Raw genomic sequence first — 24,400 nt, 5'->3', positions numbered from 1 at the left:
ATATATATATTATATATTTATACATACAGTATATATTTATATAAACATTCACTAAATATACCTAACCCCATTTTGCAGTTCCTTACAGGTCATGTATACATGATACATGACCTGAAAGGCCCTGGAGCTAGTCCGGTGGAAGATTCTTTAGCTACTCCCTCAAGACGTGCAGCCTCTGTGTAGGTCTCAGTAACTTTCTCTAGTACTCTGCACCAATCACAAAGATTAGCGTGGGGCAGGAGGAGTGAGAGCAGTTCTCTGTGATTGGAAAGGACACCGTTTCCGCCGTCTCCATCTCTACAGGACACTGCCTCCCGACTGTAAGGGGCACTCACTTATTAGTAAGATTTTTTTCTTGTTAAAAGTGCTTCTTATAGTCCAATAAATATAAGAAGTTCTAAAGTAATTTCAATTTGTCAGTCAACTATACAACGGGGAAAAGACCTTTCCCGACGCATACGCAGATTGTCAATGATTATCGCCGGGTGTTATGCTATTGAGTTTTGGGTTCCGATGGCAGCGCACGCACGTTGGACAGCCGGCTCAGCTGTTAACAGCGGGGAATTGTCACTATAAGGCCTAAGCTTTGGGTTTAGTCAGACAATGTGTGGTGGCCCTTGAAAAAGGATTTGAAACGCGCGTCGGGCCTGGACCGGGGACTGCTTGATCCTGCTTTTTCATCCTGAGGATATGTAATCTTTGATGATCTCCCTATTTTGGCATTTCACCATTTGTATTATACGATGATGTGGATCACAGTAGATGCAACCAACTGGATTTAAGCAGCATTACATTAAGATATGAGGTCCGAGTGGAGCAGGATATGTGGATATTTATCCTTCCTGCTGTTCTGTTTGTCCTCGGACATTCATCATCATCGATATTGATATTGTGACATTCTTGTAGTTGCCTGGTCCCCACCTTGATGAGATTTACTTGGTCCTTGAATTTTCTCTGTCCAATTTTAACGATATCTATATTGTAGTACAGAGTCTTTTGTACTCTGTTATGTGTTTGTGTGTTATTTATACTCAATAAATTTATACTGGTTTTATTATACTCCATTATGTGGTTTACACATAGTCTTCAACTATACAACGGTCTATTAAATATAGTTTTTATACAATGCCAATAAAATATATCATTTTTAGCTGTGTAAGTTATTTTTGATGGTAAACATAATATGATTTTCGAATAATTCAGACTTCAAAATCTAGGTAGGAGTATGGCTTTGCCCCAGTGTGAAATCTTTGATGTATAATAAGATGTGATTTCTGATTAAAACATTTCCCACATTCTGAACATGAAAAAGGTTTCTCTACTCTGTGAGTTGCCTGATGTTTAACAAGATGTGATTTCTGTGCAAAACATTTCCCACATTCTGAACATGAACATGGCTGCTCTACTCTGTGAGTTGTCTGATGTTTAACAAGAGGTAATTTATGTGCAAAACATTTCCCACATTCTGTACATGAAAAAGTCTTCTCCCTTGTGTGCGTTGTCTGATGTTTAACCAGATTTGATTTATGTGCAAAACATTTCCCACAGTCTACACATGAAAAAGGCTTCTCCCCTGTGTGAGTCTTTTGATGACTAACAAGATATGATTTCGTTACAAAACATTTCCCACATTCTGAACATGAAAATGGCTTTTCCCCTGTATGAATTGTCTGGTGTTTAACAAGACTTGACTTATCACCATAACATTTCCCACAATCTGCACATGAAAATGGCTTTTCCCCTGTGTGAAATATCTGGTGTCTAAAAAGACTTGACTTATCACCATAACATTTCCCACATTCTGGACATGAAAAAGGCTTCTCACCTGTGTGACTTCTCTGGTGTCCAATAAGAGTTGATTTCTGTGCAAAACATTTCCCACATTCTGAACATGAAAAAGGCTTCTCACCTGTGTGAATTCTCTGGTGTCCAACAAGAGTTGATTTATGTGCAAAGCATTTCCCACATTCTGAACATGAAAAAGGCTTCTCCCCGGTGTGACTTCTCTCATGTCCAACAAGTTTTGATTTAAATACAAAACATTTCCCACATTCTGAACATGAATATGGCTTCTTCCCGGTATGAATTCTCTCATGCCTAACAAGAACTGATTTCTGGTTAAAATATCTCCCACACTTAGAACAAGAATATCTCTTCTCCTTTTTGTGCATTTTTTCATGATTAACAAAAGATTTTTCGAGGGGAAAACAGTTTTTATATTCTGAATGTGAAATTGGCTTCTTTGCTTTAAAAGCAGTTTGTTTTTTAAAGCTTCTTTTGTGACTTCTATTGCTCTTAGTAGTCTGTAATGAAACAAAAGATAAGACCTGATTTATAGGATCAGATGATGGCTCTTTGCTGTGAAGGGATGATGGGATAACTTCAATTGTATGCTTTGTCTCAAGGTCATCTGATTTAAAAATTGAAGATGTAAGTTGTCCCTCTGATCTCCGGTCACAGTCATCTGCCACAAATAAAACCAATTATTATTTTTGAACAAAATATCCTTAAAATTTATATTTTTGAACATTTCTACTTAAAATGTCCATAGAAATTAAAAGTTATGTAGCAAAATTGAATTATTCACTAATAATGACAGTTCATTGTATAGACTGAACTAGTAGAATGTGGTGTTCAACAGTTTGTTCATTATGCATTCAAAATATTGAAATAAGAAGCCATGAAAATATATTATGTAGGAGAAAATGATACCAATAAAAACTTTACCTCATCTTGCTAAAAACAAGCCCCTACTCAGGTACATCATCTCTCAATGGAATATCAGAGGGTTTCTACATTGCTAATAGCTCAGAGGCTCTTGAAAGCGTAACACTAGTGTCTCTGTGCTGCCATAGCTGCCTGGCACCTGTCCCTCCTGGAGAGCTCCCTCGGTCCCTTGCAACAGGTCATGGGCATGTCGCGCAAGCCTCCTGGTATGGTTCTTAGGGCGTGCGCTCTCTCCCTTTTAAAGAGACAGCACACCCACCCTAAAAGGTCCCCAGCCTATGGCAGGAAGTCTTAGTAGGGAGATGCCTAAGCAATTAGGTTCATAGTGTGCTTGTCCACGCTAGTACGCCAGTCTCCTCTCTGCCTCCAAATACTGACTTTACCTCATCCTGTCCTGCCAGTCTCCAGTGGTACTCCAGGCCTCTGCACCTGCTCTGTCCTGCCTATCCTTCCGTACCTGCATCCCTGACCCTTTGGTCAACTGCTGTAATACTGGGGACTGCCCTGAAGTAGTACCTGGGGTCTACCTGCAGTCCAGTCCATCCTTAATCCGTTTGAGCCATCTGACACCAGCCATTTCTCCTTCACCAGGCCCTTTTGCAACAGCCTCGGCTGTTATTACTCAGCCTGCAACCCTCACACCCAGAGCCAATCCATGTTTCTTTGCTCCAATCTAAATTGACTGTGACCTTAAACTATGCCAAAGGTTCCTCAATCAGTGGCCTTTTTAATGTCCCATCTGGGAGAAGAGGCTCTTGCCTGGATCAACCCACTATGGAAGAGAAGAGACCCTATTACCTCGGACACTCAGGTCTTCTTGGGGTCCTTCCGCAGAGGCTTATGAGCAGGGTCGTGTTTTTTTCTGCAGCATCCTCCCTTCTCTGTCTGCATCAGGGTAGCCAGACTGTGGGACAATACACAATACAATTCTGTACCCTTTTCCCCCAACTAAGATGGAATAATGAGGTGTTGGTCGCTGCCTTTTGGGAATGTTTGTTCATGAGGCTCAAGAATGAATTGGCTGGTCATGATACCCTCACCATCCTTGATGATCTCATCTCCTTGTCTACCTGGATTTATCTCAGATTCCAGGAATGGATCAGATATATGACACACAAGATAAGACTTCTGCGCCTAGTTCCATCTTTTTAGAATCCGTTCACTTCCCAGTATACTGCTACTGTTCCTGATCTGATGCAGGTCGACCATGTTAAGTTAACCCAGCAATGACAGGAAATACGTTATGCCAAGGGACTATGCTTTTACTGCGGAAGCATGGAACATCTCATTCATTTTGTCCCACAAAGCAAGGAAAATTCCAAGCCTAGGGCCTGATTGGGAGACTGCCTGTCACGCCATAGGGTACAGACACTCAGTGTGTGGCACAACACAGAGATAACAGCAGGAATTGTAGAGATGGAAGGCTCTTGTGAAAGGAAGAGGGAAGTGGGGACAATTCCTGCAACTAACTAAGTCACCCTCAAGCTCAGAACTTCCTGTAAAATAGAGACAGAGTAAAATGAGCTACCTCCCTCAGGAAACCTCTACACAAAGCATCAGCTTTGACATTTTTGACCATGAAACGATAGGTAACCACAAATTTATTCCTGGGAAAAAATAAGGACCACCTAGCTAGTATTAAGGCACTTAGCAGATTCAGGTACAGAAGATTTTTATGATTGGTAATCACTGTGACAAGGTCAACTGCCCCCTCTTAATAATTACGCCATTCCTTAAATGCCAGTTTAGTGGCCAACCATTTCCAACTACGAAGATTGTAGTTCCTTTCGGCCAGTGATAACTTCTTTAAGAAAAAGGTGTATGGATGCCACTTACTAGCAAACGGCCCCTGAGATAACACCGCTCAAACACCCCCACCTCACACACATCAACCTCAACAATAAATGGTTGCGAGACATGAGGTTGGACGAACACAGATCGTATAGCAAAGCAAGAAAATACTCAGCGGGTGAGGTTGAACGACCTCAAAAAAGCCGTACCTTTCTTAGTCACATCCGTTAGGGGTTTGACAATCGCCAAGAAGTTCAGAATGAACTTCTTATAATAATTAGCAAACCCCAGAAAGTTTTGTAGTGCTTTTAGATTTTAAGGAGAATCACACTCCAGAATCTCACGGCCCTTATCTGCAGCCATCTGGAAACCAGCAGATGACACCAGGAAACCCAACAATTGCAACTCCTGCACAGCGAATACATAATCTTCTAGTTTGGCAAACTGTGTAACACGTAATACCTATAACACTTGTCTGACGTGTACCTGATGTGTTTTAAGATCCGACGAGTAAATCAAAATATCATATATATGGTATAATATATATATATATATATATATACAGTTAGGTCCAGAAATATTTGGACAGTGACACAATTTTCGCGAGTTGGGCTCTGCATGCCACCACATTTGATTTGAAATGAAACCTCTACAACAGAATTCAAGTGCAGATTGTAACGTTTAATTTGAAGGTTTGAACAAAAATATCTGATAGAAATTGTAGGAATTGTACACATTTCTTTACAAACACTCCACATTTTAGGAGGTCAAAAGTAATTGGACAAATAAACCAAACCCAAACAAAATATTTTTATTTTCAATATTTTGTTGCGAATCCTTTGGAGGCAATCACTGCCTTAAGTCTGGAACCCATGGATATCACCAAACGCTGGGTTTCCTCCTTCTTAATGCTTTTCCAGGCCTTTACAGCCGCAGCCTTCAGGTCTTGCTTGTTTGTGGGTCTTTCCGTCTTAAGTCTGGATTTGAGCAAGTGAAATGCATGCTCAATTGGGTTAAGATCTGGTGATTGACTTGGCCATTGCAGAATGTTCCACTTTTTTGCACTCATGAACTCCTGGGTAGCTTTGGCTGTATGCTTGGGGTCATTGTCCATCTGTACTATGAAGCGCCGTCCGATCAACTTTGCGGCATTTGGCTGAATCTGGGCTGAAAGTATATCCCGGTACACTTCAGAATTCATCCGGCTACTCTTGTCTGCTGTTATGTCATCAATAAACACAAGTGACCCAGTGCCATTGAAAGCCATGCATGCCCATGCCATCACGTTGCCTCCACCATGTTTTACAGAGGATGTGGTGTGCCTTGGATCATGTGCCGTTCCCTTTCTTCTCCAAACTTTTTTCTTCCCATCATTCTGGTACAGGTTGATCTTTGTCTCATCTGTCCATAGAATACTTTTCCAGAACTGAGCTGGCTTCATGAGGTGTTTTTCAGCAAATTTAACTCTGGCCTGTCTATTTTTGGAATTGATGAATGGTTTGCATCTAGATGTGAACCCTTTGTATTTACTTTCATGGAGTCTTCTCTTTACTGTTGACTTAGAGACAGATACACCTACTTCACTGAGAGTGTTCTGGACTTCAGTTGATGTTGTGAACGGGTTCTTCTTCACCAAAGAAAGTATGCGGCGATCATCCACCACTGTTGTCATCCGTGGACGCCCAGGCCTTTTTGAGTTCCCAAGCTCACCAGTCAATTCCTTTTTTCTCAGAATGTACCCGACTGTTGATTTTGCTACTCCAAGCATGTCTGCTATCTCTCTGATGGATTTGTTCTTTTTTTTCAGCCTCAGGATGTTCTGCTTCACCTCAATTGAGAGTTCCTTAGACCGCATGTTGTCTGGTCACAGCAACAGCTTCCAAATGCAAAACCACACACCTGTAATCAACCCCAGACCTTTTAACTACTTCATTGATTACAGGTTAACGAGGGAGACGCCTTCAGAGTTAATTGCAGCCCTTAGAGTCCCTTGTCCAATTACTTTTGGTCCCTTTAAAAAGAGGAGGCTATGCATTACAGAGCTATGATTCCTAAACCCTTTCTCCGATTTGGATGTGAAAACTCTCATATTGCAGCTGGGAGTGTGCACTTTCAGCCCATATTATATATTTAATTGTATTTCTGAACATGTTTTTGTAAACAGCTAAAATAACAAAACTTGTGTCACTGTCCAAATATTTCTGGACCTAACTGTATATATATATATCTATATATATATATATATATATATATAGATATATATATATACCACCACAAATCTTCCTACCAGGTCACGGAAAATGTAATCGACAATGTGTTGAAAAGCGACGGAATCATTCGTCCTTCCAAAAGGCACGACTAAATTTTCATAATGCCCTTCTGGCATCTCAAGGCTAAGTTCACACACTGCGTTTTTACCGCGTTTTGGTGCGTTTTTTGTCGCGTTTTGCTACATTTTTGCTTACTGCGTTTTTATGCGTTTTTTTTATCAGTGAACAATGCCATTACAAATTGTTGAAAAAAAAGAAAAAAGGTCTGATGTCATTTCCTTCTTCAATATGTTCTTCATTCTCCACTAGTGTATGCAGGAGAGCAGACAGCTGCAGAACTATAAGGCTCAGCATGCTCCATCAAGGATTGTATGCTGGAGGGAGAGGCAGGGGGAGCAGAACTACAAGGCTCAGCATCCTCCATCCAATAGTGTATGCAGGAGAGCAGACAGCAGCTGTCAAACTACAAGGCTCAGCATCCTCCATCCAATAGTGTATGCAGGAGAGCAGACAGCAGCTGTCAAACTACAAGGCTCAGCATCCTCCATTCAATAGTGTATGCAGGAGAGCAGACAGCAGCTGTCGAACTACAAGGCTCAGCATCCTCCATACAGGACTGTATGCAGGATTTTTTTGATCCCCCCCAAAAAAATGACGTGGGCTTCGCCATATTTTTGTATGCTAGCCAGGTACAGCAGGCAGGTACGGGCTGCCCCCAACCCCCAGCTGCCTATTTGTACCCAGCTGGGAACCAAAAATATAGGGAAGCCCTTTTTTTTAATTATTTCATGAATTTCATGAAGTAATTAAAAAAACAAAATGACGTGGGCTTCGCCCAATTTTTGTGTCCAGCCAGGTACAACTAGGCAGCTAGGGATTGGAATCCGCAGCTCAGGGTGCCCAAGTTTTCTGGGCACCCCTGCTGCGAATTGCACTCCGCAGCCGCCCCAGAAAATGGCGCTTTCATATAAGCGCCATCTTCTGGCGTTGTATCCAATTCTTCCAGCTGCCCTGATGCAGGGTGGCTCGCTGGGTAATAATGGGGTTAGGGCTAGCTGTATATTATAAACTGACCCTAAGCCCGAAATTCATGGTGTCACGCCACCATAAATTTCTAGTAAAGATAAAAAAAAAACACAACACACAGAAAAATATTTTTATTAGAAATAAAACACAACACAATTAGTGACTCCATCTTTATTGAAATAAAGAACCCCCCTCCGCAGTAATCCTGGGTCAAGGGTCCCGCGCCGTCCAATCCGGATCCAATATCATCTGATCGGTTTGCTGGAAGGCAAAGCGATCAGATGATGTGTCAGGATCAAGGATGTGAATCACATGACACTGCAGCTGATTGTATAAAAGCCGGTTATACAATCAGCTAATGCATCAGTGCAAATAAAAAAAAATAATCCACACTTCAGTGCAGCGTTGGACTGGCTACCGGAGGAAACTCCAGTAATGCCAGGTCTGGATTCAGGTACCTGCACTGCACTCCGGAGCTCTCACCTGAGCTCCGGCGTGCAACCGAGAAAGTACAGAGAGCGGCCAGTGATTGATTCTCCGGCACTTGCAGTCAGTTCATGACAGCTGCAGACATCCCGGGCTAATCTCCGGTGCTCTCACCTGAACTCTGGAGATTAGCCCGGGATGTCTGCAGCTGTCATGAACTGACTGCAAGCGCCGGGGAATCAGTCACTCGCCGCTTGCTGTACAGTCTAGGCTGAGGCATCGGTGCAAAACCCCCCCCAGAAAAAACACTACACACGGAGCTGCCGGTAATCATCTGATGAAGTCTCCTGACGGCATCAGCTGATCGCCCGGCTGGCTGTAAAAAGGCGGCGTCACCGCGAGACTTACGATCAGCAGATGCGTCAGGTGACTACATCAGGTGATCCACCGCCAGGTCCTGCAGCCATCGTACGTGCCTGGGAGCCGGCACACAGCCGGAGCGGGGGTGGCGGTACCGGGAAGAAGAGCTGGGAGCGGACATGGCATCGGGAGTCTGCAGACAGGTGAGTATGACATTTTTCTACTGTTCACTTTTGATTTAGCAGCCGCTTCCATCTCCCACCCGTACATGGCGCCGCACGGGAGCTGACATGGCACAGGGCAGGAAATGGAAGTAGCGGTGGCGGTACCGGGAGGATTCACGCTTCTGTGTTTACTGACAGAAGGAATCCTCTTCCTGTACATGTCACTATAGTACCCACCCCTTGCGTTTATAGCTGCGCTTTTAGTCATAAAAACGCACTAAAACGCAGCTATATTTGCAATTTGCATTTCTCATTGCGTTTTTCAACATCCCATTGCACTCAATGGATGAAAAACGTGGTGAAAAACGCTGGAATAATTGACATGCTGCGTTTTTTTGGGCACCACAAAAACGCAGCTAAAAAAACCGCTGTGTGCAGACAGCAAAAATGAAAACTCATAGACTTTACTGGGGAAGCAAAGTCATGCAGTTTTCTGAGTAAAAACGCACCCGAAAAACGCGTAAAAACGCCGCGAAAAACGCACTGTGTGAACTTACCCTAAGGCGTTTTCCACTCATCCTCTTCTCTGATTCTAATCAGATTATAAGCTCCCGAGAGATCCAAATTGGAGAACCATTTAGCGCCAACAATCTGATTACATAAATCAGGGATGAGCAGGAGAGGATAAGGGTCACTGATGGTAATTTGATTCAGCTCCCAAAAATCTAAACCGGGACGTAGACCTCCATCTTTTTTTTTTTTAAAGTGGTGGTTTACCTTGGCAATATCTTGCTTTTCTCCCTAGACCTGATTGCTTACAGAAAGAATGTCTGCTAAGTTTTGCAATTACCTAGGGAGAATTGGCTATATGCCAAGTTTGAGAAGTGTGTCTTCAATCAATCCTGTCTCCCCTTTCAAGGTTATATAATTTCGGATAATGGACTTAGGATGGATCCTGAAAAATATTTCTGCAATTCTCAAATGGCCTCTCTCTTCTGGCACTAAAGAGGTTCTTAGGATTATCGAACTACTACCTCAGTTTATTACTCTTTTTTCATCTCTGGCCACTCCGTCTTCAGCAGTGATCCATAAGGGTGCTAATCCACAAATTTGGAGTACAGAGGCAGAGACTGTATTTCTTTCCTTAAAACAAGCCTTCTCCTCTGCTCCTGTGCTTCATAAGCCCAACATTAATAAGCAATGCTTTCTGGAAGTGCATGCCTTCTCCAAGGCCTTCTCTGCTCCTGAGTAGGAATGAGTGAGCACTACTATTCTCGGGTGCTCATTACTTATTAAGAGCAGTTGGCGGCTCAACTGGGCACGACTCGAGCCCCCAAATATAGCGGAAGTCAATTAGGGACTCCAGCATTTCTTCCAGGAAATCTTCTGGTAAAATGCTTGAGTCCGCCAATGACTTCCATTATACTCGAGTGCTCTGGTTGTGTCCATGTGAGCATCCAACTGCTCTGAACAAGTACCGAACACCTGAGCATGGTAGAGCACAGTCATCACTATTTCAGAGCACAACAATTCCATTTGGGATCGAGAATTGTTGGCAATTAAAATGGCTTTGGAGGAATGGCAGTACCTGATCAAGGGGGCTATTCATAAGAACCTTGCCTACCTGCGGCCTGCACAGAGGATGAATCTGCGACAAGCTAGACGGTCTCTGTTCTTTGTTCATTTTAACTTCATCCTCCATTTTCGTTCAGTGGACAAAAAAAAAAAAAATCAAGGCAGATGCCCTCTCTAGGTTCCTCTTACCGCCTGACCAGGAGGAAGAGCTCCAACATATTATTGAGCTGACCAAGATGATTGCTCTGGCACAGGTGGAATTGTCCCAAATTTCTGCAGGGAAGACATTTATGTCGGAGCCTGATAAAAAGAAAGTTTTGTTGTGGGGTCACTCTCCTAAAATAACTTGCCATGCTGGGCAGAAAAAAACTTTTCAGCTCATCTCTCATCATTACTGGTGGCCATCCATGAGGAGGGACATTCTAGAATTTGTTTCTGCTTGGCCTTCTTTGACTCAGAACAAAACTCCAAAGCAATGACTGTATGGCCTGCTTCTTTTACTTCCCGTTCCTTCGGCTCAAGGGCAGTATATAGCTATGGATTTTATTACGGATCTTCCAGTGACTTCTGGGTGCTCCGTCATGAAAATTTTTTGCATTCCACTGTGTTTTAAAGTGACAACCAAAAAGGTAACAATGTTTTGAACTTTTGACTTTCAGGCTCCACATCTCACCATCCACTGCAGCTTTGAGCGTGAAATTACCTTCATTTTATAGACAATCATTTTGGCTATCTCTTACATAAATTTTACTTGCATCTATTAAATTTTACTTGCATCTAATCCATACAGATTCTTGTCATGTGAATGCGTTCTTACGGTTTTCCTCCTAAGCATCTAAAATGTTAATTTCTATTATTATTAAGCTAGTATTTTGTAAATCTCCTTAGGCTTTCAACACTGCCTTCTCTGCATGTTCTCGATTTGATTCAAGCGTGTCTCAACTGAAATCTGAACCCAACTGTCTTCTACACATTCCCAATGTTAGTGCATACTGGTCGGCTCACTTGGGTCCTTATACAGCTTTTTCTTTAACTCTACCCACAAGCGTTTGATTGGGTTGAGGTCTGGGGACTGTGGGAGCCAAAATAGTTAATTGATTTTAAAATAAAATGAAAAGTCAGAATAAAGGGAAACTTTGTTGTTATTGTAAAACGCTTGGCTTTCACTGTACATTTAATGCTGTCAATAATAAATGCAAACTTTGGCCAGAAATTCTGGACCTGGTGTTGTATGGACCATATGAGCACATTCAGCAGCACAGAAGGGAGAGAAGGTAGATTTATTCAATAAGATATCAGGAATCTAAGGATGTAACAGTGTCATCACCCTCCACTTTCTCTTAGAGGCCGATCATAATATTTTTCTTCAAGTTGTAGGATATGGACAGATTGACCCACTCCTACTTACTGTATATTGTGCTCATATAAATGTAAATGTACATTTAAAGATATTGCAGCGAATTTCCCTACTCTATTTTTACCTAGCTGGCTCTCTAAGATGTTTTAGTGTATAGAGTGTAATGTGTTTTATATAAGGTGTTTTATTACAGGAGTGTACTCATAAAGTATAAAGTGTAAAGTATAAGAATGTTAAGTAGAATGATATGCAGTAAGCTACAAATTGTACTACCTATATGAATAACAATGGAGAATGTTTTAGATAAAACTTAGTGCACCATCGGGAAATGTGCAGGAGGGGAAGCAATGGTAGTGTGTTATTAGGTGCAATACTAAGTGCAGGTTTCAGCAAGTTGGATATTGATACAGTAGTAGCCTAGGAGTTCAGTTCAGATCAGTGAATATGCAGTAGTGTTCTGCACAGGAGGTCGGAGGTCCTGAGATCATGAACTCTGGATCAGGGTTTGCCCAGACCTTAGGAGGTATCCTCCATTGTGTCCTACAGGCACGGTTGCAAAAGACGGGGACTATACATGTCAGACTCGGCTGCTGGAAGAATGTTACCCAGGGCGAGGGTTGGACAGAAGTTACTCTGTTGAGCAACGGCAGCAGAATGGTAACACAAGGTAAAGTCGCATGTCTGTCCTAGGAAGGTTATTGTGAAGTTGTTTCTAATGAAGATTGAGAACATTTACATTTACTGTGAAGATGTCTCTTACGAAGAATGAATGCTGAATAAAGGAAGTTAAAGTTTGAGTTAAAAAAAAACCTGTTCTCTGTGGTGTGTTGCCCAAAAACGTTCTCTATGATGGTGACGGATGGAGGAGGAGCCATTGAAGGCACAAGTAACTGTCGCACCCCTCAGCTGGGGCGGAACACATGCACAACACCCATTTGATGAAGTCAAGGGAAGCGCTGCCGGCCAGCACCTTGCTCCCCTCTTCAAAGTGATTTTCTAACTTGTCAGCACATTCTACATACGCTGTCATTTGCATTTGAAGTTTACAGATCTGGGCAGTTAAGGGTGAGCATCTTCTAATTCCAGGAGGTAGGTGCATCTTCCAGGTTGTAAGCGCCATAGAAGCTTATGCAAGTGCATTCACTGCCCAAAGTAATTTGAACAATTCCAGCTTGAAGAAAATGTTGTGATCTAGCAGCAAACTGGTGATCACTTGATTGTGATATGACCAGCCTATACCACCTATAAAGCAGCCACAACAGATGACTAAGAAGAATCTGTGACTTCTCTGCATTTAGTGGTCACTGCTCACCTGGGTAGTCATATGTAGGAATCTCCTCTTTACACCACTCATCTCCCCTAATATATGTCTCTGAAGTATTAATAAGGGTCAGATCTTCACCCTGAAACAAATATTGAAAAAGTCACAGACAGATGGAGAAGTCACATCTATGATCAGCTCTAATCCTGCCATCTGCATTGTTCTCATTACACAAGGATAAGGGCTCATTCACATGACCATTCCGTTTGTCCTGGTCAGTTCCTGTTTTTTTGCGGACCCATGGACAGGACCATCTTTTCAATGTCTTTTGTGCAGGATCGGATGGCACACGGAAGAACTTCCGTATGCATCCGATCCTACAAAAAAACACATCGGATGCCGTATGTCCGTTCCGTTATTATGGAACATGTCCTATTCTGTTCCGTAATAACGGACCGTGACTCATTGCAAGTCAATGGGCCAGCAAAATCCCCGGAAGCCGCACGGAAGCACTTCCATTTGACCTCTGTCGGGTGCCCGTGCAGTCTGTGTCCCGCTCCCTGAGAGCCCCGCGGCTTACCGCCCTGCAGTGTATCAGTGTCTGTCCGCACTGCAGTATCAGCAGATTCTCACACTGCAGTGCAGGCAGCCACGGGGATGATGAGTGCTGCTGTCAGGAGGTTAGATGAGATCATTACCTGCTGTGACGATCTTCTTCTCTCCCGACATCAGCGCTGTCACTGACTTCTAAGCCCGTCACGTTCTCACGTCACGTCTCGCAGGCGGCCCGAGACTGTCGCTAGCGGTGACGTCATGGGCTCCCGCGATTCTTTGCTGAGAATGCAGCGGGCATAGAAGGCAGTGACAGCGCTGATGTCAGGAGTACAGGAGATCTTCACAGCAGGTAATGATCTCATCTAACCTCCCGAGAGCAGCGCTCGTCATCCCCTGCAGTGACCAGGGCTGACCTATTGATGTTAGCTCAGGTCACTGCACTGTTCCCCCAGCCAATTGGGAACATTCTGTTCTTCATTGACTAAGACAGTGACTATGGTATCGATCGTCGTGGGACCCCCTTATTGGATTACGCCGGACCCGGATTTGATTGTTCTTTTCAATAAATTGTTGAAAGAAGGAATGGTTTGGGGAGTGTTTTTTCAAATAAAACTTTTTTTGTTGTCAATTTTTGTTTTATTACTGACTGGGTTACTGATGTCGGGTATCTGATAGACGTGTGACATCACTAACCCCAGGGCTTGATGCCAGGTGACATTACACATCTGTCATCAACCCCATATATTACCCCGTTTGACACTGCACCAGGGCAACGGGATGAGTTGGGGCAAAGCACCAGGATTGGCACATCTAATGGATGCGCCACTTCTGGGGCGGCTGTAGCCTGCTATTTTTAGGCTGGGGAGTGTCCAATAACAGTGGACCTCCACAGTCTGAGAATACCAGACCACAGCTTTCCACTTTACCTTGGCTGGTGATGCAATTGGGGGCCGGGGATCCCGTGTTTTTTGTTTTAAATTATTTATTTAATTTAAAATAAGTGTGGGGTGTCATCTGTTTTGGATTACCAGCCAAGGTGAAGCTGCCAGCTGTGGTTTGCAGGCTGCAGGCGTTTGCTTAACCCTAGCTGGCTACAAAATATAGGGGGGACCCCACGTCATTTTTTTTTTTAATTATTTATTTTTTGGCTAAATACAAGGCTAAGCACCCTATAGTGCCACATGATGTCACAAAAGGGTGCCAGCTTAGAATATGCAGGGAATAGGACATTATATATGTCTTTTTCATCTATCTCTCTATTCATTCATTCATCCCTCTATCTCTCTGTCTCTATATCTATCTATCCATCTCTATATCTACTCATCTATTTATCTTTCTTGCTGCTTCCGTTTTTTGCGGTCCTCAAAAAAAGGGAAGGCACACGGATGACACACGGGCCATATACAGAACGGAATGGATGTCACACGGATGCCACACGGATGCATCCGTGAAAAAAACGGACCGCTTTTTGCGGCCCGCAAAAACGGAACGGTCATGTGAATGTAGCCTCAAACATAGAATATAAGACTGAGCACAAGATCTTCACAGCCGTCTACACATCATAGGGAGATTTCATGGCACCTTCTCTCCATCTACCTGATGATCCTGAGGAACATCGGGATCTTCTTGTTTACAGTCCTGTGGAAGAAGAGGACGGGGACATCTCTCTGGTGTTGTCCTCTTACTAGATAGAACTGGAGGAGACACATACAGGGACTGAATTCATTCCTTACATACAGATAATTATAGGCCGTGTGTATTTAGTCCTGTCTATTACCTGGTGATGTGAGGGGCTGGGGAACCTCCATCATGACGTCCTTGTACAGATCTTTGTGTCCTTCTAAATACTCCCACTCCTCCATGGAGAAATAGACGGTGACGTCCTGACACCTTATAGGAACCTGACACATACAATGATACCATCATCCCCCGATCCCTTCATAGCGTTACTGTATAATGTCCCAGCAGTGTCACCTCTCCAGTCAGCAGCTCAATCATCTTGTAGTTGAGTTCTAAGATCTTCTGGTCATTGATGTCCTCAAGTATCGGGGGGTGAGGTGAAGGCCCCGTTATTGGGCTCAGGGGTCTTCCCCATCCCTCAGACACAGGGGCCTGACAGCGATCACTAGAGGTCTTCTTCACTACTGTGTAATCCTGGTTATGGAGAGACACAGTAATAAATCTCACTACAGACATTTCCAGAGTCCTCACCTCTCCAGTTCTGTCCATCTGTTAGTCCCATAAATAAGAGCGACGTAATGTCTCACCTCTCCAGTAAGCCAGAAGAGGATCTCTAGGGTGAGGTGTAAAATCCTTTCTGACATCTTGTCCATGTCCATATCCATCCTTGAAGTAAATAAAAAAAATTCTCTTATATAGCAGATCTCCACTGAGAGGATCCAATATTGAAAGGACCGGAATGCGGAAAAGGTGATAATGTAAAATCATAAAGAATTCGGTGTAATAACACAATTAGTGTAGACAATAAAGAGGAACATGTCAGGAGATATAACGTGTTGTATTCTTTCGTCTCATACAGACTGGAACATAAACTGAATTGCTGACTGAGACATCTCCTCCATGCTCCCAATCACTGGCTACTGTGACAAAAATAAGTATTTGATTCACTGCCAATTTTGCTCATTTTCCCACCTACAAAGAATGAAGAGGTCTGTAATTTTTATCGTAGGTAACTTCAACTGTGACAGACAGAATGGAAAAAAAAATCCTTAAAATCACATTGTATGATTTTGAAATTTGTATTTTTATTGCATGAAATAAGTATTTGATCGCCTACCAACAAGCAAGAATTCTGGCTCTCACAGACCTGTTATTTTTCTATAAGTACCTCTTACTCTGCACTCTTTAGGCTAGTTTCACACTTGCGTTGGACGGGATCCGTAGCATTGCGTTGTGTGACAGATGCAACGGATGCGTTGCATATAGTGGCACAACGGATGCTACAGATCGTACAAAATAACGCAATCCGCTATAGGTTTTTTTTCCTTGACTTTACACATCTGAGCATGCGCAGTTGTGTAAAGACGGTTGCGTTAACGGAATCCATCAAATGACGGATTCTAACGAAATCCGCCACCATAGGCATCCATTATAAAAACAACGGATGCCAACGGATTCCTGCAGGTTGCGTTTTTTTGACACTCCACCAAGCACAGAAAAACGCTACATGCAGCGTTCCATCCGCCCGACGGTCACTTGCGGTCAGCGTCAAAACAACTGATGCGCCGCGGGACGGATGCAATGCAAGACCATCCGTGGCTATCCGTAGCTAATAGAAGTCTATGAGGAATACAACGGACTCCTGCAACGGTTACCGTAATTCCTCAAGGCTGCGGATAGCAACGGAAGCCGTCCACCGCAAGTGTGAAAGTAGCCTTACCTGTATTAATTGCACCTTTTTGAACTCATTACTATATAAAAGACATCTGTCCACCCACTCAATCAATCAATCACACTCCAACCTCTCCACCATGGACAAGACAAAAGAGCTGCTAAGGACACCAGGCACACAATTGTAGACCTGCACAAGGCTGTGTTGGGCTACAAGACAATAGGCAAACAGCTTGGTGAGGAGGCAACAACTGTTGGCACAATTATTAGAAAATGTAAGAAACACAACATGACTGTCATTCTTACTAGGTCTGGGGCTCTATGCAATATCTTACCTCATGGAGTAAGGATGATTCAGAGAAAGTTCAGGAATCAATGCAGAACTACATTGGAGGACCTGGTCAATGACGTGAAGAGAGCTGGGACAACAGTCTTAAAGATTACCTTTAGTAACACACTATTCTGTCATGGATTAAGGGCATGCAAGGTCCCCCACTCATGCCAGCAGATGTACAGGCCCGTTTGAAGTTTCCCAATGACCATCTGGATGATCCAGAGAAGGCATGGGAGAAGGTCATGTGAGCATAGGAGACCAAAATAGAACTTTTTGAGATCAACTCCACTTGCCAGGAACAAGTAGGATGAGTACAACCCCGAGAACACCATCCCAAATGTGAAGCATGGGGGTGGAAACATCATACTTTCACAGTGCTTTTCTGCAAAGGGTACAGGACGACTGCATCATATTGAAAGGAGGATGGATGGGGTCATACATTGTGCAATTTTTGCCAACAACCTCCTTCCCTCATCAGCAAGTGTATTGACGATGGGTCGTGGTTGGGTCTTTCAGCATGACAATGACCCGAAACACACAGCCAGGGCACTAAGGAATGGCTCCGTAAGAAGGATTTCAAGGTTCTGGAGTGGCGTAGCCAGTTTCCAGACCCAAAACCAATAGAACATTTTTGGAGGGAACTGAGACTCCATATTGCTCAGCGACAGATCTGAAACCTAGCAGATCTGTAAGGAGGAGTAGATCAAAATCCCTGCTGCAGTGTGTGCAAACCTGGTCAAGAGCTACAGGAAATGTCTGACCTCTGTAATTGCAAACAAAGGTTTCTACCAAATATTAAGTTCTATTTTTCTATTGTATCAAATACTTATTTCATGCAATAAAGAGCAAAATTATGTTATTTAAAAGTCATACAATGTGATTTTCTGGATTAAAATTTATTTTGTCTGTCTAAGGCAGGGGTGGGCAATTAATTTTCCCATGGGGCCGCATGAGAAATTGGGATTGGTTTAGAGGGCCGGACTAATATAATTACCTCAGTTCTACCCAATATATTACATCACTACACCCCCTCCATATACTACACCTGTAATAAACTACACCCCTATATACTACACCTGTATTATACTACACTCCCTCCATATACCTGTAATATACTACACCCCCATATACACCTGTATTATACTACACCACTATATAATACACCTCCGATATACTACATCATTACACCCCTATATACTACACCTGTAATATACTACATCACTACACCCCATATACTACACCTGTAATATAGTACACCTCCATATAGCACACCTGTAATATACTACACCTCCATATAGCACACCTGTAATATACTACATCACTACACCCCATATACTACACCTGTAATATAGTACACCTCCATATAGCACACCTGTAATATACTACAACTCCACATAGTACACCTGTAATATACTACACTACACCCCTATATACACCTGTAATATACTACATCACTACACCCCATATACTACACCTGTAATATACTACACCTCCATATAGCACACCTGTAATATACTACACCTCCATATAGCACACCTGTAATATACTACATCACTACACCCCATATACTACACCTGTAATATAGTACACCCCCATATAGCACACCTGTAATATACTACAACTCCATATAGTACACCTGTAATATACTACATCACTACACCCCTATATAAAAAAGAGCAAGTTGTGATGTATTATTCATATTAAGACACTAGAATAAGGTCAATCATGATAATTAGGACTTGAATGATTATGGGCAAAAATCGCAGGACATGTTAAGGAAAAAAAGAGAGAAAAAAGCGATCATAAAAGCCCAGAAGACCAATAGACAGGAATTACAGTACAATGTACTTTTTATTAATATTTTATTATGTATTTTTCATATAAATACAACAAGTGTGAGTGTGGGCAGAAAAATCATACGCCAATGTATACATACAGCGGGAAATATCATAGTTCAGTCAATACAATTCATTACATAAGGCTGCGCATTCCTGCAACTTGTATGCAATATTCAAAGGGAGGACTCTAGTACCTGTACATACAAGGCACTCCAATTAATATCATGTACATATACAAATCCAATAGCACAATCCTTATGATATATACATATATGCCAAGGATACATAGATAACCATATATTTTATATTGGAGAACCTAAAAGCATGCAAAAGTACAGAGTCCCCCATCTCATTCATGGTTACAACTCAAGGTTCATAAAGTAGTCATTATACGGGACGCCACTAGGTGTCACTATGACCATGTGGGTGTATATAACTCTCACCTGGTTAATAGTAGCTCCCTATCTAACACTAAACGTATTTACATCAATAGATACGATCAGTCAATATGGACCGGAGCTAACCGCTAGATAATACACAGGAGAGCAGCCATAAAAAACAATCTATTTACTTACAATGAGTAGATTCCCGCTGATGGTGATAAGGCTCCCGACACGTGTTTCAGTTCACTACCCCTATATACACCTGTAATATACTACATCACTACACCCCTATATACACGTGTAATATACTACACCTCCATATAGCACACCTGTAATATACTACACCTCCATATAGCACACCTGTAATATACTACAACACTACACCCCTATATAGTACACCTGTAATATACTACACCTCCATATAGTACACCTGTAATATACTACAACTCCATAGAGCACACCTGTAATATACTACACCTCCATTGAGCACACCTGTAATATACTACGCCTCCATAGAGCACACCTGTAATATACTACACCTCCATAGAGCACACCTGTAATATACTACACCTCCATAGAGCACACCTGTAATATACTACGCCTCCATATAGTACACCTGTAATATACTACACCTCCATAGAGCACACCTGTAATATACTACACCTCCATAGAGCACACCTGTAATATACTACACCTCCATAGAGCACACCTGTAATATACTACACCTCCATAGAGCACACCTGTAATATACTACGCCTCCATATAGTACACCTGTAATATACTACACCTCCATATAGTACACCTGTAATATACTACACCTCCATATAGTACACCTGTAATATACTACACCTCCATAGAGCACACCTGTAATATACTACACCTCCATAGAGCACACCTGTAATATACTACGCCTCCATATAGTACACCTGTAATATACTACACCTCCATATAGTACACCTGTAATATACTACACCTCCATAGAGCACACCTGTAATATACTACACCTCCATAGAGCACACCTGTAATATACTACACCTCCATAGAGCACACCTGTAATATACTACACCTCCATAGAGCACACCTGTAATATACTACACCTCCATAGAGCACAACTGTAATATACTACACCTCCATAGAGCACACCTGTAATATACTATACCTCCATAGAGCACACCTGTAATATACTACACCTCCATAGAGCACACCTGTAATATACTACACCTCCATATAGTACACCTGTAATATACTACACCTCCATATAGTACACCTGTAATATACTACACCTCCATAGAGCACACCTGTAATATACTACACCTCCATAGAGCACACCTGTAATATACTACGCCTCCATATAGTACACCTGTAATATACTACACCTCCATATAGTACACCTGTAATATACTACACCTCCATAGAGCACACCTGTAATATACTACACCTCCATAGAGCACACCTGTAATATACTACACCTCCATAGAGCACACCTGTAATATACTACACCTCCATAGAGCACACCTGTAATATACTACACCTCCATAGAGCACAACTGTAATATACTACGCCTCCATATAGTACACCTGTAATATACTACACCTCCATAGAGCACACCTGTAATATACTACACCTCCATAGAGCACACCTGTAATATACTACACCTCCATAGAGCACACCTGTAATATACTACACCTCCATAGAGCACACCTGTAATATACTACGCCTCCATATAGTACACCTGTAATATACTACACCTCCATATAGTACACCTGTAATATACTACACCTCCATATAGTACACCTGTAATATACTACCCCTCCATATAGCACACCTGTAGTATACTACAGCTCCATATAGTACACCTGTAATATACTACCCCTCCATATAGCACACCTGTAATATACTACATCACTACACCCCATATACTACACCTGTAATATAGTACACCCCCATATAGCACACCTGTAATATACTACAACTCCATATAGTACACCTGTAATATACTACATCACTACACCCCTATATACACCTGTAATATACTACATCACTACACCCCATATACTACACCTGTAATATACTACACCTCCATATAGCACACCTGTAATATACTACACCTCCATATAGCACACCTGTAATATACTACATCACTACACCCCTATATAGCACACCTGTAATATACTACACCTCCATATAGCACACCTGTAATATACTACAACTCCATAGAGCACACCTGTAATATACTACACCTCCATAGAGCACACCTGTAATATACTACGCCTCCATAGAGTACACCTGTAATATACTACACCTCCATATAGTACACCTGTAATATACTACACCTCCATATAGCACACCTGTAATATACTACATCACTATACCACCATATACTACACCACTATATACACCTCCATATAGCACACCTGTAATATACTACATCACTACACCCCTATATAGCACACCTGTAATATACTACACCTCCATATAGCACACCTGTAATATACTACACCTCCATAGAGCACACCTGTAATATACTACACCTCCATAGAGCACACCTGTAATATACTACACCTCCATAGAGCACACCTGTAATATACTACGCCTCCATATAGTACACCTGTAATATACTACACCTCCATATAGTACACCTGTAATATACTACACCTCCATATAGTACACCTGTAATATACTACACCTCCATATAGCACACCTGTAATATACTACATCACTATACCCCCATATACTACACCACTATATACACCTCCATATAGCACACCTGTAATATACTACACCCCCATATGTCACACACCCTGCTCCCCATACAGCCTGCACCCCCATATCACACACACTACACCCCATACAGCCTGCACCCCCATATCACACACACTACACCCCCATATGTCACACACCCTGCCCACATATTTCACCCTGCCTGTACCCCAACTTACCCCTCTCAAACACTCTGCACCCCTTCACATCCTTCTGTCACTCTGCAGCCCACATATGCCACTCACCCTGCAACTCCATCTTCCCTCATATGCCACTTACCCTGCAACTCCATCTTCCCTCATATGCACTCACCCTGCAACTCCATCTTCCCACATATGCCACTCACCCTGCAACTCCATCTTCCCACATATGCCACTCACCCTGCAACTCCATCTTCCCTCATATGCCACTCACCCTGCAACTCCATCTTCCCACATATGCCACTCACCCTGCAACTCCATCTTCCCTCATATGCCACTCACCCTGCAACTCCATCTTCCCTCATATGCCACTCACCCTGCAACTCCATCTTCCCTCATATGCCACTCACCCTGCAACTCCATCTTCCCACATATGCCACTCACCCTGCGACTCCATCTTCCCACATATGCACTCACCCTGCAACTCCATCTTCCCTCATATGCCACTCACCCTGCAGCTCCATCTTCCCTCATATGCCACTCACCCTGCAGCTCCATCTTCCCTCATATGCCACTCACCCTACAACTCCATCTTCCCACATATGCCACTCACCCTGCAACTCCATCTTTCCTCATATGCCACTCACCCTGCAACTCCATCTTCCCTCATATGCCACTCACCCTGCAACTCCATCTTCCCTCATATGCCACTCACCCTGCAGCTCCATCTTCCCACATATGCCACTCACCCTGCACCTCCATCTTCCCTCATATGCCACTCACCCTGCAGCTCCATCTTCCCTCATATGCCACTCACCCTGCAGCTCCATCTTCCCTCATATGCCACTCACCCTGCAGCTCCATCTTCCCTCATATGCACTCACCCTGCAGCCCCCCTCCCCCTCATGTCCCCTCTTTTCTCATTACCAGTCATCATGTGTCCACATCTCCTTCAGGATTCAGTATCTTGCTTTCTGCCCGGCATCCTGTGTCTCCTCCCACACAGTCACATGGGCGTGACATCATCGCAGGTCCTACAGTGCAGGATGAATTATTCCGTCTGCTGTGCTGCTTCTTCTCCTGCCCGGCGGGAACTTTTGAAATGACACACGCAGTGCAGTACTGACAACGTCAGAGCGCGCGCGTGTGTCACTGACAATTAGTGCCGGCAGGGAACAGAGGAAAGACTCCTGCGTTCCGCTGCCTGCACTGACTGTACGGACCTGCACAGGATCTCTCCTTGCTCGGCACGCTGCAGCCCGGCTCCACTGCACCGGCTGAAGACGGGCGGGCCAGTCACAGAGAGCAGGCGGGCCGGATGTGGCCCGCGGGCCGCCCCTTGCCCAGGTCTGGTCTAAGGGGTACTTTGCACGTTGCAACATCGCTAGCCGATGCTAGCGTTGCCGAGCGTGATAGTACCCGCCCCCGTCGCACATGCGATATCTTGTGATAGCTGCCGTAGCGAACATTATCACTATGGCAGCTTCACACACACTTACCTGCCCTGCGACGTCGCTCTGGCCGGCAACCCGCCTCCTTCCTAAGGGGGCGGGTCGTGCGGCGTCACAGCGACGTCACACGGCAGGCGGCCAATAGAAGCGGAGGGGCGGAGATGAGCGGGACGTAAACATCCCGCCCACCTCTTTCCTTCCACATAGCCGGTGGAGGCAGGTAAGGAGATGTTCCTCGCTCCTGCGGCTTCACACACAGCGATGTGTGCTGCCGCAGGAACGAGGAACAACATCGTACCTCCTATGGTGCAACATTATGAAATCAGCGCATCTAGGCTTTACACGTTGCGACGTCGTTACAGGTGCCGGATGTGTGTCACTTTCGATTTGACCCTGACGATATCGCAGTAGCAATGTCGCAACGTGCAAAGTACCCCTTAGTTGAAGTTACTTGCAATAAAAATTACAGACCTCTCCACCCTTTGAAGGTGGGAAAATTTGCAAAATTGGCAGAGGATTAAATACTTATTTTCCCCACTGTATGCTGGCCACAGCTTTGGCAACTGATTGGCTGTAGGGACCACAAATTTTGGGACCAACAAGGAAAATACAAAGAATAGTGGGAAATCCA

At 43.4% G+C, this 24,400-nt stretch overlaps 2 protein-coding genes across 2 annotated transcripts in view; both read right to left on the bottom strand.

The window, feature by feature from the left end:
• Window positions 1-24,400, bottom strand: part of LOC142312961 (uncharacterized) — a 142,550-nt gene that overhangs the window by 46,212 nt on the left and 71,938 nt on the right. Inside the window, exon 15 of the mRNA XM_075351949.1 lies at window positions 1,206-2,153. Coding sequence (XP_075208064.1) covers window positions 1,206-2,153 — 948 coding nt within the window. The remainder of the gene's footprint in view (window positions 1-1,205; window positions 2,154-24,400) is intronic.
• Window positions 15,450-15,857, bottom strand: LOC142312270 (oocyte zinc finger protein XlCOF29-like). Its single transcript, XM_075351206.1, has 2 exons — window positions 15,780-15,857; window positions 15,450-15,666 (listed from the first exon to the last, which is right to left on the bottom strand). Exons 1-2 carry the CDS (start codon window positions 15,855-15,857, stop codon window positions 15,451-15,453), a joined length of 294 nt encoding a protein of 97 aa, XP_075207321.1. The 3' UTR covers window position 15,450.

This window comes from Anomaloglossus baeobatrachus, chromosome 5 (assembly GCF_048569485.1).
Source record: "Anomaloglossus baeobatrachus isolate aAnoBae1 chromosome 5, aAnoBae1.hap1, whole genome shotgun sequence".
Classification (NCBI taxonomy): domain Eukaryota; kingdom Metazoa; phylum Chordata; class Amphibia; order Anura; family Aromobatidae; genus Anomaloglossus; species Anomaloglossus baeobatrachus.
The sequence above is the reverse complement of the archived record's forward strand: the minus strand, read 5'-3'. Positions and strand labels throughout refer to the sequence as shown.

Bases quoted from the DNA above. Each gene is read 5' to 3' on its own strand.
- LOC142312270 (XM_075351206.1), bottom strand. From the start codon at position 15,857: ATGGATATGGACATGGACAAGATGTCAGAAAGGATTTTACACCTCACC. The intron at 15,667-15,779 runs GTGAGACATTAC...CTCCATAACCAG, and splicing joins TCTTCTGGCTTACTGGAGAG to GATTACACAGTAGTGAAGAA.